We start from the raw sequence: 16,588 nt of genomic DNA, 5'->3' as shown, positions 1-16,588 counted from the left end.
CTTCCTATTCGTCGATCAAGGACTCATCAATGTAAGTTTTTCGATTTTTATCCCTTTTATAGCTGGAAGTTAACCGAAGGTTGGCCGAGAGCTATTCATTTCACACAATGTTATTATGCCCAGTAGTTTTCTAAGTATCTCATGTGAATACACGAAAAGAGAACTACTGTTTAGAATTGATGTAGAATTGAGTGGCTTAATGGCTTTGCATTGTTCCGAGGACAGAGCGTACTGCGTCATATTTTTTCAATGCATCGTTAATAAATGGCAGAATATAATTTTCCTAAAAAACGAGAGAGATACTTGACCTATTTCTGCCCAGAAAACTTTCTACTTGCGATTATGTCAATTTTAAGGTACTTTACTCCTATGGTCGTCTTCATTAATACAGTGAAATATTTTGGTTATACATGGAAGTGTTTCTTCTGAATAACTCGTTGCCATATGACTACGCTGAGCGGTAGCGAGGTCATAATCTAATGTTGTTCAATTTCATATAGTGACGTTAATAGAAAGAATGGATCATCCGCTCAAGCATATTTTTTGGATGAAGGTCGGTGCCATTTTCTGTTTAATTTTGTGATACTAGCATGTAATTTACCAACAGTAGTCGTCAGTATTGAATTTCCGTTTCGCACCCGTCTCTTCCCGTCAGTCAGCTTAGATCGATCGGCTTCAAAAATAAACTAAGAAGTGGATTAAGGCATTGCAAGGTTTAGCAACATATTTGCGACATTTTTCGGCAAAAAGTAGTGGGGTTTTTCTTCGTGAGGCTCATATTATTGCCAGCCTCGATGGCGGCAGGATAAAGTCCTTGCACGCCATGCAATAGGCCGCGGGTTCGAGGCCCACCTGGGTAGGCAGCTTCTATCCAGGGCATGGATGTTCGTGTGCCTTTTAAGTTTAAAACCCCGATGTAAAAGGTCAATTGTGCTGCTACGGAGGAACAGGAATAAATAAATTTCAAAAATAAATAGGTACCTATGCTTATAATGTTTGTAGCCAATAGCAACGGTGCGGTGGGTTGAATTGGGTGAAGGCTATGCTTTTAATCGTAAACAGAGTCGGGACCTTTTTAATTATGTGAATGCACCCAACACACACTGTGAGCCACATGGAAAAGAATTCCGATCCCACTAAATGAAGGTCAATTCAGAGCGTGACTCGTTATCATGTGAAAAACGGTGGATAGGAAAATTCCCGACCACACCCGAAGTAAGCTTAAAAAACTCACATTTGTTAATTAATTCTACGGAGAAACAGCATTATTGTCCTTTATACGACAGTTGGATTTAACGTTACGCGGACACAAAAGAAGACTGCATAGCGCTCACGTCTTTCCGCGCAGGAGCCTGTCTGGCTACGTTCACCCTTCAGTTGACGATAATCCCTTGCCCTACACGTCCTATGCTTGTTTCCTGGGACATGAGAAACTTGTGGACTCGAACAAACATCCGAATAACAACGAAATAATTAAAGCAAGAATAATCGTTTCAGGTGTAATTCGATTCGCAGCCAAATGAATAAACATCATTTAACATCGCACTACCGCGTCGCATATTCAGGCATTATTCCTTAATCAAATTTAGCCAACATTGGCAATGAATGATTCATTTAATTGTCGCGAATTTTCAATTCCCCACATAATGAGTGACAATTTATCTTTTTAAGGTTGCAATTCTGATCGGTTGTAAATATTTCCAGTCGGGAGCCGATTCGTTTCGATTGGAAATGAAAATTCCTTGATCTCATCGGACTAATCAGAATACCGTAATGTATATCATATTTTTCAGCGCAAATAAATGATTCCTAAGCCAATTGCATAAAACAGGTGAATCTAAACGTCGATATCGTAAATAAAATGCATTGATTTTTTATCGCATAACCTCATTGCCAATTATTTCCTAAATACCAAGCCATGCTTGATATATTAAAAAAAAAATATTTATGTATTATTGCATCGGGATATATACAATGAACGTATTATTTACGTAAAGAAAGATTGAGGTAAAAACTGTCGTAGAATTGCCCACATTACTTTTTTAATACTTTCCGAACATGCAAAGGAACCGGGATAGATAATTTTATTTATAAATCGATAATTTATTGCTGAGAGAAACTAATTTCTCTTCTTAAGAGGATTTTCACTTTCCCTAAGAACCGTTTATGCTATCAGGACATATTTTCATCAACTTACCTACTACTCCTATGTAGATTTGTAGATCTATAGATTTATGACTAGTGGGGTAAACGCGTTGATTAAGTATTGATTTATCACATCACTGCGTGCCACTTGCCCGCACAGAAATTAGGTAAATACTTGATAAGTGACAAATGATACCTTTGGTAGCTCTCACATATACATGCTCATGAGAAAAGTAATAATGTTAGGCGGCAGAAATGATCTCGTACTGTGCAGTTATTGGTGATCAAGTTATATACTTCAACAACATAACCATCCAATGCCAACGACTGCGACTGTTCGTAGGAGGAAGAGAAGGTAGGGGGGTAAAGGGAATGGATTTCGGCTGTGTCGTCTTTCGCCGCGCACCAATTTTCTTAATTGGAAACCTTTTCCCTTTACCGCCTGTCGCATACCACACTCGCACGCTGCGCGCGCCGCCCGGCAGGCAGCTGGATCCGTGGTAAGATTTAGTGCGACGTTGGGACACGCGGAAGAATAATTCTTCAAAGCCCATCTCATCCCCTCCCTCCGATCGGAACTCAAGGGTACAAAGAGAGTGGTAACAGGTTTCTTTTTTTCCACCATTCCCATCACCCCCCTTTCTCCCTGGCTTAACCTCCACCACATAAATTTGAAGGTGTGACCCATCATTATTTTTTTTGCTTCTATTTTCTGCCTCTCGTTCTCTCCCCGGCTTTTTTGTGATTGCGTCGCATTTAAGGTATTTTTTTTCTTTCCGTCCTCGGATAATTAACCTCTTTAAAAAGTGCAATTCGAGGGCATGACACATAAGTTCTTCGGTGCAATTTTGTGGAGTAGTAATTCTACTTGTTTGTCATTGACCCTAAATAATTAAACAGTTGAGCTTCTTATTCGAGAGCATTTTCTCAATGATGTGTTGGTACATATTTTAATGCGGCATACTTGGGGAAATAGAGACATATATTCCACTAGCTAATTTTTTTAACATATTTTGAATCCGAGCGTTAATAATTGAGACGAATAAGTTCATAGAGAAGCAAGTAATGCAGGAAATTATATAATACTAGAGAGAGAGATAGTGACTAAAATAAATGTGGAGAACCAAATGCTTATAGCCAAGTAAGCAAATTTCTTTGAAGACACTGGTTTGTTCCTGACATAATTCGTATGCGTTTTTGCAGAAATAAACGATGAATTTGACTGCTGGCAAAATAATTTTGTGGTAATAAATTAAATTATGCATCCGTTTTTTTTTTTATTCCTACCTTACCTGCCTTTGAAGTTCACGCGTGAGTGAAAAGCACAAAAATGAGAAAAATGTCTTTCAATATCATAAATCGCTATCATTCGGTGTTCATGACTCGTGGTGAGCTGGTATTTAAATGTGATAATTGATGTATTCATTTTATATTTCATTTGAGCACCTTTTGAAAAATCTATCCAGAACATGTTCTGAGGTTTGAATAAAGAGCAAAATATGAATTGGGCAACTTAGTTCAATATCTTTCATCAACTATAATCATATTGCGTCGAGGATTGCTAATGAATTTACTGAAAATACATTGAAGCGTTCAAGTGCATATATTTACGCAAACTATATTAACGTATATATTTCTGACTCCACGTGTGCGCATTCAGGTCTATCGAAGGAATAGATGCGATTTTCAACTTTTAATAACCAATATTACTTTAGGTAGAACAATGCAAACAATCTTTTTATAAAGATGGAGAAAAGGATTTCTTTTTTTTTGTATCTTTCTCATATCGTTTCTCAGTGATTCTCTGCTCCTTTAAATTAACCAATTAATTTAAAATCCAATAAATTTTTATCAATCCGATGATTTATCACACCACTACGTGTCACTTGTCCCCACAGAAATTTGGTAAATACTTTAAAAGTTACTATTAATAGTAATAAGTAAAAAACAGAATCTTATTTTCCAAAATATTTATGTAATACCTCTCCTTTTTTCACTATAAATTTTCATAGATAGGGAAAAAATGTATAAATATGTTAATGAAGTTTTGTAGTTAAATGCTCTTTAAATTATGAAACTCGATCTAATCTTTTTCTCTCCATTTTCCGCAGGTACTGCGTTCAATTCGAGGTCCTGAAAGCAGCCAAGGCATGCAGGAAGGAGAACGGCTTCGCTTCCCTGAGAGAGGGTAAGTTTCCAATAAGCTCTCAATTAATTAAACTAAGGCGAAATGTGGGAGGGCTTGGAGTTTTGATCTTTTAGGTATTCGTCAATTTTATAAAGTATGATTCAAATACGGGGAAATAAACCGATTATATCCAAGAATTGGACTAGCTACCTCATTTAGAATTTTATAAATATTGTGTTTTTATGACGCTTAAAAATTAAACGTCCTGAATTTTTCTATTGATTATTGTAGCCATTTTAGTTGAGCAACTCTTACAAATAAAATCTTGAATCAAGAAGCTGAACATTTGCTTCCCAAACAATGAACAATTGGAAACAAATATTCTTCGTAATTGGTCGTTTAGAATTCCTATTTGGTATAGTTACCTATACGTGACGTAAGGTATATAAGCTACATAGTTTTATAATTACAAGCTATTTATGAAGTTTACCAAGTTCATTGTTTTTTCAATTGATTATGATATAAAATGATTCCACAATATAAATATAAAAGGCAACACGATCGCCGCTTTTAAGAGCCAACGCAGAATATTTAATCATTACTTTGGGCTTCATTTGGAATCATTTTGTTAAATATTCGCGTTTAAGGTGTTAAATTTTTTTCAACGGAGATATTTGGTAAATTGCTATGAAGCAAAGCAACCAATTAAAAAAATATATCATACAGGCACTAATAAACCTCTGTGACAGCTCGACGTTTCACTCGTGTTAATAGCTCTTCTCAATATGGTTATTAAATATTCTTTTCCTTCAAAAATAGCGCTTGATATCACGTTAGGTGGCAGACTTTATGTGAAAGAATGATATTTTTAAAAAGAACACGATTCAATAACCTGTTAGCTCCTGCTTTGAGATGCATTAATCAATTTAGACTGACTTCACCCGAGATGATGGACTGGAACTATGTTTTAAAATATATTTTTCGGCTGAATATGAAACCTCCTTTCGACTTTATTTAACTTGGCGATTCCTAGGATATGAAGCTTTTGGGAAACGTATCACGGAAAACTTCATTTTGCTCCATCCTGCCTCACAGGAAGTCGTTGCATGAATCTTCTCCAAGACTGAAACAAACCGTGCGCCAATCCACGCCGAATTAGAAGAGAGGCACTCAAGGGCTTCTCCGATTTATTATATCCTACATGCGCACTTCCGACGGAAACGTTATTTTCTCTCTGAAATGAACGAAGGAGCGAAAAGTTCTACAGATGTTTGTAGTTCATTGAGAGTGCGGGCTACGGATAAAACGGATGAGGAGTGCATGAGCAGCAGCAGCTTGCCTTATTGAAATCGTTAGATTTACGGTTATGGATCCGTAGGAATGTGGAAATTATAGGGAAAGTTTACCCTATCCCTCTAGGGTTTTCGGGAGCAGTGGAAGTTAACCAAATGGAGCCCGTCCAAATTAATGCCTGCCCCGCGTATTGAAGACTCTTCGTTTTGAGTGGGCGGAGAAGCTGAGGTCGGCGGCTTTAAGGCGCTGTATAGGGTATAATTGTTGTCATCCGCTTGGAGCGCCTCCTTCTTTCCACTGCCGAGATAACCATCCCCACGCCCAGCCTCCTCCTACCCTGAATATATACCCCCGTCCCATTGGACAGCGTCGCAGCTGCCACGGCTTGCATCATTCGGGATAAAAGGTCCGTTTTAAGTTTCAGCCGTAACGAATACAGGGTTTAACCGTCTTAGTGCCACCTACTTGGAGTGACACTGTCAAGAAATGTCGAAAGTAAGTGATTATACAGCAAATGAAGTGTCACATCTTGAAGAAAAAAATTCTTTCCAAAATTGTTTTCACTTACTTTCTAAATTACTGAATCGAAAGGGAAAAGACTTCGGATAACTATTTGAGGATCATGTTCTACAACGCACTATCTTAAAGCCATAATCATGGTTCCACTGCAGCGAAAACAACTTAATACTTCGGTACGGGATCACGAAACGTACGACGGAAGCGATTTCTTACAGTGGTTTCTTTCTATCCATCATTCTATCTACGCCATTCTTGGTATATCAACGTGCTTTTTCTGAAATTTTACTCTTATTTTATAAGTTTTAAACTGCATAATTAATGCTGATTTTTTTAATCAAAAGTTTATTTTGCTGCGTATTTATTAATTTGTACAATTTACTACGTCAAAGCCGGTCGATATATCGGCCCGTGGCACTTAGACGGGTAAGGGTTACTTCAGGCTTCCGAGAATTTAAGACGACGCATAACATTTTTATAACTGACTCAATTAATACCTAATTATTTTCGCTGTGTATGAATTAGGTTGCGTCAACAGTTTTCGGGATCGCCACCGGGTCAAAAACTGTATTACTGCCGACGTTTCGAGTGATACTCCTTGCCCTCAGGACGATGGCCGAGTCGGACATCGAAACTTCGGCAGTAATGCAGTTCCTGACCCGGTGGCGATCCCAAGTATTCTTCACGCAATCTTTTCGCCGGTAAAGCACCAAATATTTATTAATGAATTTTGTCCTTGTCCAAATTTATCTATGTTACGATTATGAAAATTTATTTCAAGGAAAACAAAATTTCTCATTGAATTTGTCATGTTTGAGATACAATTAAATGTTGGTAGGAGAAGGCTCAATTTTTCATTTTCACTTTCGCGATTTAAGGTTTAGCCTAAAGCAAGCAATACATATGTCAGTATCGGTTGGTTGGGAGTAATGCGATCTCTTAAAAGCAGTAGCAAGGTTGAGAAATAACGCATCATTTTGGTGAGGCAAAAGGAGATTGAAAACGAATGTTATGTTTCCTAAAAATAAATAGGGGAGACTATCCCTTTTTGTTTCAAAGGTGCATTTCAAAAAGGAAATTTATTATAACCTTTTCAAATGATAATGCAGAATGTTTTCGTATCATTGATTTCAAGTTTAAATTACAGGATTGTTTTGCTTCTTTCCTGCCTTCTCAGAGATTCCTTCTTAGATTAAAATATGGCAAAGGAAAACTATAAATATGAGCTCACTTTTAAATAACGCGGAGACTCATTAATCTGAATGTATTATCGTCCAAGTACGTTGTTGGTACTCCAGCAAGTTGAAACATAATTTTATTTCAATAAGTTTAGAAGTAGAATAGATTCCAACTTGATAGGTTCAAACTCTGCAAATCACTGCTTTATAAAACGCTAGCTAATTTTTCGGTGAGATTAAATTTCAGACTTAGAACACCAAAAGAGTAATCAGCCCAAGCATTCTTTTTTTCTCCTGCGTAAAGTTACCAGTTACTGAGAAAATATCCTAAAGGATAGAACGAAGACGGAAAATAGTGTGCATAGCATAAATTCTAAATGGAAAACAATGCCCTCTACAAGCCTCAGATTATTTTATAGGACATCAATAAAGGAAATGAATTATAAAATCGTAGCAATTGGGCTGATAGAAAGGTCTTTTCAACTTTTTAAAAATATAGAATAGATTTTTGCTGTCATGGAATTCACGGACAATTGCATCAAAGAGAGCGCATTTGACCTGAGGAATAAAGAAAAAGAAATAAATTTAACTATCACCGTTATGTAATCTCTGATGCCTCTGAGCGCTGAAAGTGTCGGCGTGCCTCAAATATAACCAGGGAACCAACAGAATGAAGAATGAATAGTTACAAAAATGAACGCAAAAAACCAACAGAATTAGACAGGTCAATTCATTCGCAGGTATATATATACATATTTCATCGAGCAAATAAATATATGCATGACTATGATTATCGAGTGTGACTCAAGTCACAAGAGAAGTTTTCCATCCAATATTTATCGTGGTAAAGCGCCTTTAAAACCGCTTAAGCATGTAGAGGCGAGGAAAGTATAAGCGATGGAACAGGAAATAAAATCAATCCCACATCCAGCCCATATGTGCTAAGTTTACCTGGATCATTTACCCGTCAGTGTCGTCGTTCATAACCAGCTTGCTATTCTCTCACGTTGAGTCAAGCAGCCATCCAAACCCAAATTTAGAAAATCGCGCTTACGGCGACGCACTGAACGGAAATGACGATTGAGACAGGCATTGCGGATGACGCACGGGGAAAATATATACGATCGCTTGCAAGAGTCAACGGTTTAGTTAGTCAGTAGGAAGGAAATGACAGTCTTTGGAATGGGGGATTATGAGCCTTTCAATATACTTAAAATAAAAACCAAGGTATCATATATTTTCTCCATCAGTCTTGCTTGTTAACAATTTGAATTTTATGAAGTTTCCTCTCAAGGTAACACGTAAAGAATTCCAAAATAAAATCTCAAAACTGAGGAATCGATTTTACCAATGTATATGTTGTTAATTCAACTTCAAATTTTGGGATGAGGTACGGTACGAACGATCGAACGAAATGGCATTGATTATGCATTCTGTCATTCTTTTGCTTGGAATACACGATTTCATACAGAATTTTACAAAGTATTAAACTGAGCATTTTCTCTAAAAACATTGTGAATTTGAAATATCAAATGGATGGCTCCAGATGGCTCCATTACTTGACTGCATTCCCGACTTTCGATGCTACATCATTTTATCAAACGAAATATTGCCAACGCCTAATATCTTTTATCTTTGCCTTGGCAGAGCACTGCTCTAAAAAGTTTCAGTAAAATATGGTTACGGCCGATCATGTTATTGGACCGGGAAGTGGAGAAATATGGTATAGAGATAAAATTTCGATGCAAAATGATGAAAATATAAATTCCGAAAACATTTCTTATACATGGGTTATTTGTAGACCTAATTTATCATCATGTCGAGGACCACTATCATTAGCAGAGGTAGCTTTTTGGAGTTTCTTAGTATCGTACGATACTAAAACTTGAAAGTGGACAAATATGACACATTTGAAGCGTCACGCGTGTTGTATATGCTCACATAAGGCTATTGTAGTGCTTACCAGTAAATTTACATAATTGATTAAACAGATAGTAAAAATTAGAATTGCAAAGAACAAGGGAGGGGATCCCACTATTTCCAATGGGAATGAAAGATCCAGGCCAAGTCTTGCCATCTCGCTTCACATGGGAATAACTTTCGACTCATGGGATTAACCACCCGGCTGAAGGAAAATAAAGCGCAGTTTATAAAGCAACCGGCCTATTCGTAATGAGTCATTTCTTATTTTTTTAGGAGAGAATTTTGTGATTAGTCATCACCGAAGGATGATCAGGGGATGTTTTGGGAAAAGTAGAGGAGCCGCTACTACAGTTAATTTAAGATTTCCTCCAGGACTTATTTTTTTCTTTCGAACGGCGTCGTTTCTCCCTCTTTCCTTCGTGCCAGCCAGCTAAGAGGCAAGAGAGAGGCATCTCCTCACCTTTTTAGCACTCACTTAAATCGCTCACCCCTTCGGCCCAACGGTGGGCTTATTAGATTTCCTTCGTTGTATTTATAACGCCTCTAAGAAACTACTCTCTCTTGGAGAAGGAGCGGCGAGTCTCCTGACAGAAGCAAAAGAAGCCAAGGGTCGCGGTGACTTCCTGTGGGTTTCTAGTTCCCCCGCTGGAGAAAATTACTCCCTTCCCCGAGGGGAAATTTAAAAATCGAGGTGGGTTTGGGGAAACTTGATTCGGAGAGATGGGCAAGAAGTGTTGGCAGCGGGTAAGAAATCGAGATCCACTTATAACTTGGGCATCCGTCTTCCCAAATCATGGCGAGATATCTTGAAGGAAATTTTCTTAATTGGGAGCGGAAATGAAATATTTTATCTTTCACTCTTACTTGTTAACAACTTGCATGCTAATAAGTTTCCCCTCAATGTTACACGTATAGACTCTCAAAATAAATCTTTACTCCCATCAAAACTGAGGAATCGATTTGACCTATGAATACGATTTTGTAATTATAAATCCCGAAATAATCAGGCGTGTTGGAGCGGAAATTTTCTACGTGGAAATAAATACTTGCAATTTTTACGATTATAAAATTAATTACGACCTAGGTTTGTATATTACTATTCCTTGAAGATGATGTAGTAACATCGAAACCTAGGTCGTAATAAATTTTACAATCGTGGAAAATTGCAAGCATGTATTTCAAGATCTTGAAATGGCATTGAAAATGCATTATATCATTCTATTACCTGGAATACTCGATTAGATATTTTACGAAGAATATTGTTGATCGTTTTCTCTAATTATAAAGCCAATTCGAATTATAAAATTGATGGCTTCTGCCAGAAACCCCATAACTCGACTGCATTTCCGACTCTCGATGCTGCATCATTTCATCAAACGGATTGGGGGCAACGCTCTAATATCATGCCCAGATGTGCTTTCAAGCTAAATCACGCCTGTGTACACAACGTTGGTCTGTCTAGTCATCTTTCATCGCATTAGGTTTCCGCTAGGGAAATTCATAAAGTGCAAAGACAGGCATGGAACCGTACTATTAAAAATGCGAAACACAAATAAAACGCCAAATTATTTAAAAACTTATTCAGTAACTAAACAGTTTTTCTTCAAAATTCACCTTCATTTTCGTTTCGATTTTTCCTCAAAATTTCCAAATGTGGCAGTGTTCAGGCTAACCAAGGGCTAAATGGATTTATTTCAATTACTTATTCTCAGGAAAAAGAAAGGCTCGAATGAATAAATTATGGGGAATTTGTCTCTTCCATATATAATTTCCAGAAAGTAAAGTAAAATAGAACTCTATTAAATTTACTCAGTATTGCAGAGAAATGAATAAAATAGCGAGGATTATATTTCTCATACGTGTAGAATTATTGAATAAATAGCGTAAATGAAAATATCTTCATTTTTCTCTCTTCGGTAAACAGTCGATTCCGTGTAAAACCTTCGAAGCCTTTTTGTGGATAAATCTCTAAACGCCGAACATTTTTGAATGACCGTATTCATTTTAGAATGAAATTTGTAGTTTTGTTAAGTATACTTATAATTTGAACCCTTTGCTGTTCACCACATCACCAGGGAGTGAGTCTTTGTCATAATAAAATATTTCTACTGTTGGTTATACTGAGGTTCACTCAAGTAAGTACCTAAAATCGCGTAGCCTATTAATAGAGAGAAAATAGTAAATAAAATTCTTTTACGAATATCATTACACGTTTTTACAAATTGCATTGGTTCCGCGGTGAAATATCACAAAATTTTTGGTAATGTCGCTCAATTCCAGATTCCAATCTTGCAAAATGTTGAACCGAGACGTACTAGATAAGTTACTATGCAGGCATTGGAAGCTGTCGTCTTTGGTTATAAGAAAAATCGTAATACAATGAATACATTTCAGTCAAAATATACTAATTCTTCGAGCATAAAATTGATAGTTTCTACGAAATCGCTTAACTGGGCTTTACGCTCATTTTCTAAGTCCTATGAGGAATAAAACCAGCAATCGTCAAATTGGAAGCGAAGATAGTTGCTGAAGAAATGTGTGGAAGAACGATATGATGTTCAAGCTTAAGATATGGGAAATTCCTAACCTAAGAGCTCTCAACTCTTACCCATATAGAAACGTATCCAAGTTACTCTGCGGGTTTGATCGCCTCATTCTGGTAGATTTCCTTTGCTAATCCTCGGTAGTCTGGAGTGGAATAGGGGTCGATGCCATACACGGAGGACGTAACCACTCCCCTAGAAATCGATTGTGAGCCATCTATATGGGATTCCGTCGAGCTACTCTGCTGAGTTCTACCCTCCTCAATGCTCATATAGCATACCACCGCCTCTTGCCAATTTTGAAGCGAAGAAGTATGTGGATTCGAGGAACGAGCGTCTAGAATTGAACTACCGGGAAAAGCTGTACCCATATGATACTATATAATATATAAATATAGCTATATATCGTAAAATATTGCCAGCTCAACACCAATTTTCTTTAAAATATGATGAATGTCTTGAGGTACCTAGTGAGACTTTCATAAATTATTAGTAAAAGTAAGTTTTTAAACTAGGTACGTAAAGTTATATAATGTATAAAGATAATATTATTTATAAGTTTTATTAAAAATTGTTATGCTTTGATTGGCAGGACACCCTGAGAGAGAAAGTTTGGATAGTGGAGGCAGCTAATAAAGTTGAATCAAAATAGTAAAATGGGGTTTAGAGGAGATTTGCTCAAAAAGTTAATATGAGCTTATAAACGTAATTCACACAAAACATACTTTTTGATGGATAATTGCTGCTTCATTTGCCGAAGCTTGAATGGATAATTCAGGGATTGCTTTGAGAGTATGTAATGATTATTAGAAAGTAATAAACTGAAAAGAGTGGCCGATTATATACAAACATAACCTTGAAAGCAATAAGAGCAGTAGTCTCCCAAATTAAAACAAGAGTAATGAAAATAACTGCTCGCAAATGCTCTTATCAGAATGTTCCATGTTAGAATCTGCCTTTTTGGACACCGAAAAGTATAATCAAAGAATCGGAACACCCAAGAAAAAAATGACTAATTCCGTAATTTTTTCTGCTCCCACGTTTACTATTTCATGAAACACCGGACAGCAAAAAATTCAAATTTAAAATAGGATATTCTTTCACTTCCGATCATGAAAGGGCTGATCCTTTTTCTCGGCAATTAGGATAGAGGAGAATACTCACATTTTTTCGTATTTCGTCATGTCCTTCATTCGTTTGATCCCTCCTTTCCATCATTCCATATCATGACCTCCCGACCAACGCTGTATCGCCTTTATCAAAGAGAGCAAAATTATCCGAAAAATTATTCAATTAAAAAAAGACGTGCCCCCTTCAACTTCATCTCCATACTGTGGTTCATGATACTGAGGATATACAGAACCATCATCGGTCCTTCTTCAATTTTAATCTCTCCCAATTTCCCCTAAACGTTTTGAAATACATTCCGTCAGCTTTCTTTTCCAGTTCGCCCCTCTCCTCTGCCCTTTCTGTCGGAGCCAATTGTGTGGGCGTGCCCTTTTTGCTAACGGGCACTTAAAGGGTTGTTTCTGCTGATTCTCCCCTTTTTTAATTTCGGTTCGTATGTTTCATACGTCTGCGAGCTGGTTTTTCTTTGACAGGACTTTTTGCCTCCGCATTTCGAGGGATCAACTGGTCGCAAACGAAGAGTGAAAAATAACCCTCACCCGAATAAGCGAAGTTTCTACATTTCTTTGAGTCTTCCCCTTATTCATGGCGCAAAAGAACGTTTGAGTCAATTCACCCTGTTAATGCAATGAATTACATCGCGTTATGATACATATGGATCGTGGCTGGTGAATGCTTTCGCTGCAAGCAATATCTCTTAATTTTAGACTTTTCCTATGCGTTTCATCGCAAGTAAACTGGGGATAGGCCATAAAAACTTCTTGTCATTGTAATACTATCCAATCTATGGTTGTAAGAAACATTTATGCATTAAATAGCTGATTTACTATTAGCATCATGCTCATTGGGCACGTTCAACATTACAGCGATAAGAAGCCCCTCTGAGAAAGCGGAACTACACAAATAAAAATACAATCGATATAGCCCTTACGAAAAAGATGAAAATTTGGATAAACCCGAATAATCCCTGGAGAAAGACAGAATTAGGTATTGAAAATCTTATTTCCTATCAAACCTTCCGATATATGTGGATGATATTATCAAATATATTGAAGGTACTTTTCTATTTCCACACTTCTTTATTTCTCCCGACCCAGGTTTCGGCTGATAACGTGTTTAAAATGGCGTTATGTGCCGACCCCTGGGTCGGTAGAAATAAATAGGAGTAGAAATAGTCACGTGCTTTCATTAAGCATAGTTTCAACCGAAAACTGTACCTTTCATACGCTATTAGGTGATTTAAAAATTAGAAGGAAAATCCAGGCTAAAAGCTGTTAAATAGTGTACATTCTAGAATACATAGAATTTGTTTTATTCCACACTTTATTTTAAATAGCACGACCCAGGTTTCAGCATCTAATGCTATCATCAGGTACAATTCGATGAGTGGCTTGCTCTTAAATAGGTGACCGTGGGTGGAGGGGGGGGACGTGAAAAAGGGGAGGTGGGAAGGAACATTGATGACGGGTAAAGCTGTTTTTGAAGAAAGAGGTGGGGAAGGCCTTGGGCTGGCTTGCGTAGCCTAAACGACAAGGAAAAAAGATAAAGGGGGGGGGGGGTTCTCAAAAGGTTTAAAAAACATGAGGAAATCAAGGTTGAGGATCGTAGGGGAATGATAGTGTGACGTAAAGTAATGGTGACTGGGAGGGGAACATATGGTCATTGCAAAGTTTAGTGGGGCAATTCCCATTTACCTATTTAAGAGCAAGCCACCCATCGAATTGTACCTGATGATCGCATTAGATGCTGAAACCCGGGTCGTGCTATTCAAAATAAAGTGTGGAATAAAACAATGTAATTTTATTCTATGATGAAGCAATTCCACAAAGTAATACCTGAGACCGCGCCTTATATTAAAAGTGTACATTCTCTCTCGATGTCGTGAATTTCGTAAATCCACCATAAATTGCACGGATTTCGATCCCAACGAGAGCAAAGGGTCATCGCAAAGTGACTTATACCCGACCGTGGGTCATCCTAAAATTTGAAGTTGAATTAAACTTAATACGGCTTCGTTAGCACAAGCGCTTTTAGGTTTCTCAGACTATATGCATATTGCAAATCGCGACACGCTCGTAATTATCCTCCGTTTAGATTCAAGGAATAACAGCTGTTCGCCGCCCGTAAGGTTCAGTTTAGCTCATACTTTCTAGCCTGTTGAATCAATGCCTGCCTGAAAATTGATATTCTATCGTTAGCAAAACAGAATTATCTGTTTGGAAATAATGGGGAATTGGTTTGAAATCACGGTACAACATGGAGATTAAACCTGTTGCCATAATGAGTTTAGAAACGCCTTTAGAAACTAGCAATGATCACCAGTTTGTTCTAATGGAGCCATTGAGTTTTTAGGGAGTAAGTTCCTAAGTTAACATTCTGTACATTTCACTAATAATTTCGATGGTTGACTTTTATTATTTCATGGTTACGCATACAAACAACTACTACCTCCAATCATTGAAATGTCATCCAGGAAATCAAAGAGCACTCATGCTAATTGGACATTCTTTTAGAATTCAATTTCAAAATTTAACATTTTTAGCCCAATGAGATTACTAAAAAATGTATCCCTATCATTATGATGCTCATCTTTTTCCGATGACAGACTATTTACTGGGTTCTTATTCCCATGGCACTGCAAGCTTCCCTCATCCAATGCGGTTCTCGATCGGGGTGAGCTGCTCTTTTCGCGTTCACCTATTTTCTCCGGAGGAAAAGAAATCTACTCCATGGGTTGCGCGCCGTGATCCGCAATGCGTAGTTTAGCTGCGTCCCAACCCCATCCACCCTCCCGATCGCCTCCTTCGCGGTTCATCAGCCGCGAGGACAGGAAACAAATGCACCCCCCCACCCATCCCCTGGTCACCTCTGACGTAGCGGTTAAAGAGAGTGGAAGGAAGTAGAGGATTTTATCAGCGTCGAGTATATAATGGTATCCGCGCTCACGTCCATTCGTTTAACACCTTTATTTTTTTACATCGTTTATATATCATCACTTTGCGTGCTATGGGCGAACGTGAAATCGACGCCACGTGAAATCCTTCGATTTTTGCTACGGACGTAATATTACACCATCCCGAATTTGAAAGAGCGTACTTTGCCATTTTTTAACAAAGCGATAAACCTCTAAATCTAACATTTAAATAAACAAATTAAAATACATAACTCGTTCTTAAAAATGATGCCTAGACCCTGTTCCTAGCATCAAAGGTTGGTTGCTAAGAAATAACACCTAAGTATTGAAAATGGCTAGATTGGGGTATATATCTACAGTAATAAGGTCAGCATGGAAGTTTTAAAATAATCCCTCACCATTGAAGGCAAAGAAGAAGAATTATTCAAATGCTGCAACCACAAGAGATGTGCAAGAAATATAGTAGAAGTTTAATTAACGAATAACTTGAATAGTTTTTATTTTATCAACCAATTGAATATAGGTGTCGCACGCATCCGGAAAATGAATTTACCTTTTCTACGTGATAGAGGGGAACGATTAAAATTATTCTACAATCAATCATGCGATAATTCAAACTAGAATTCATAAGTTCATCTTGATTTTTAAAAGTAAATACAAGCAAATAAAAAAACTCGCAAGGGCAGTATTTGTTAAAATATTTAAAGAATCTATAAATACTATCATAAGAGACGCTCGTGCGGGTAGATCTGAGTTTGTCTAGTCGGTTTAGCTTGAACACAAATGCAAAATATAGGTGTGCTGCTTTAACGAATCTTCC

The 16,588-nt window shown here is 37.4% G+C and overlaps 1 protein-coding gene across 1 annotated transcript in view; it reads left to right on the top strand.

Annotated features, from left to right (window-relative positions):
* LOC124155905 (somatomedin-B and thrombospondin type-1 domain-containing protein) overlaps positions 1 to 16,588 on the top strand; it is a 958,847-nt gene that overhangs the window by 920,582 nt on the left and 21,677 nt on the right. Inside the window, exon 4 of the mRNA XM_046530100.1 lies at positions 4,257 to 4,333. Coding sequence (XP_046386056.1) covers positions 4,257 to 4,333 — 77 coding nt within the window. The remainder of the gene's footprint in view (positions 1 to 4,256; positions 4,334 to 16,588) is intronic.

Source organism: Ischnura elegans, chromosome 3 (genome assembly GCF_921293095.1).
Source record: "Ischnura elegans chromosome 3, ioIscEleg1.1, whole genome shotgun sequence".
Taxonomy (NCBI): Eukaryota; Metazoa; Arthropoda; class Insecta; order Odonata; family Coenagrionidae; genus Ischnura; species Ischnura elegans.
This window is presented reverse-complemented; position numbering and strand designations above follow the sequence as displayed.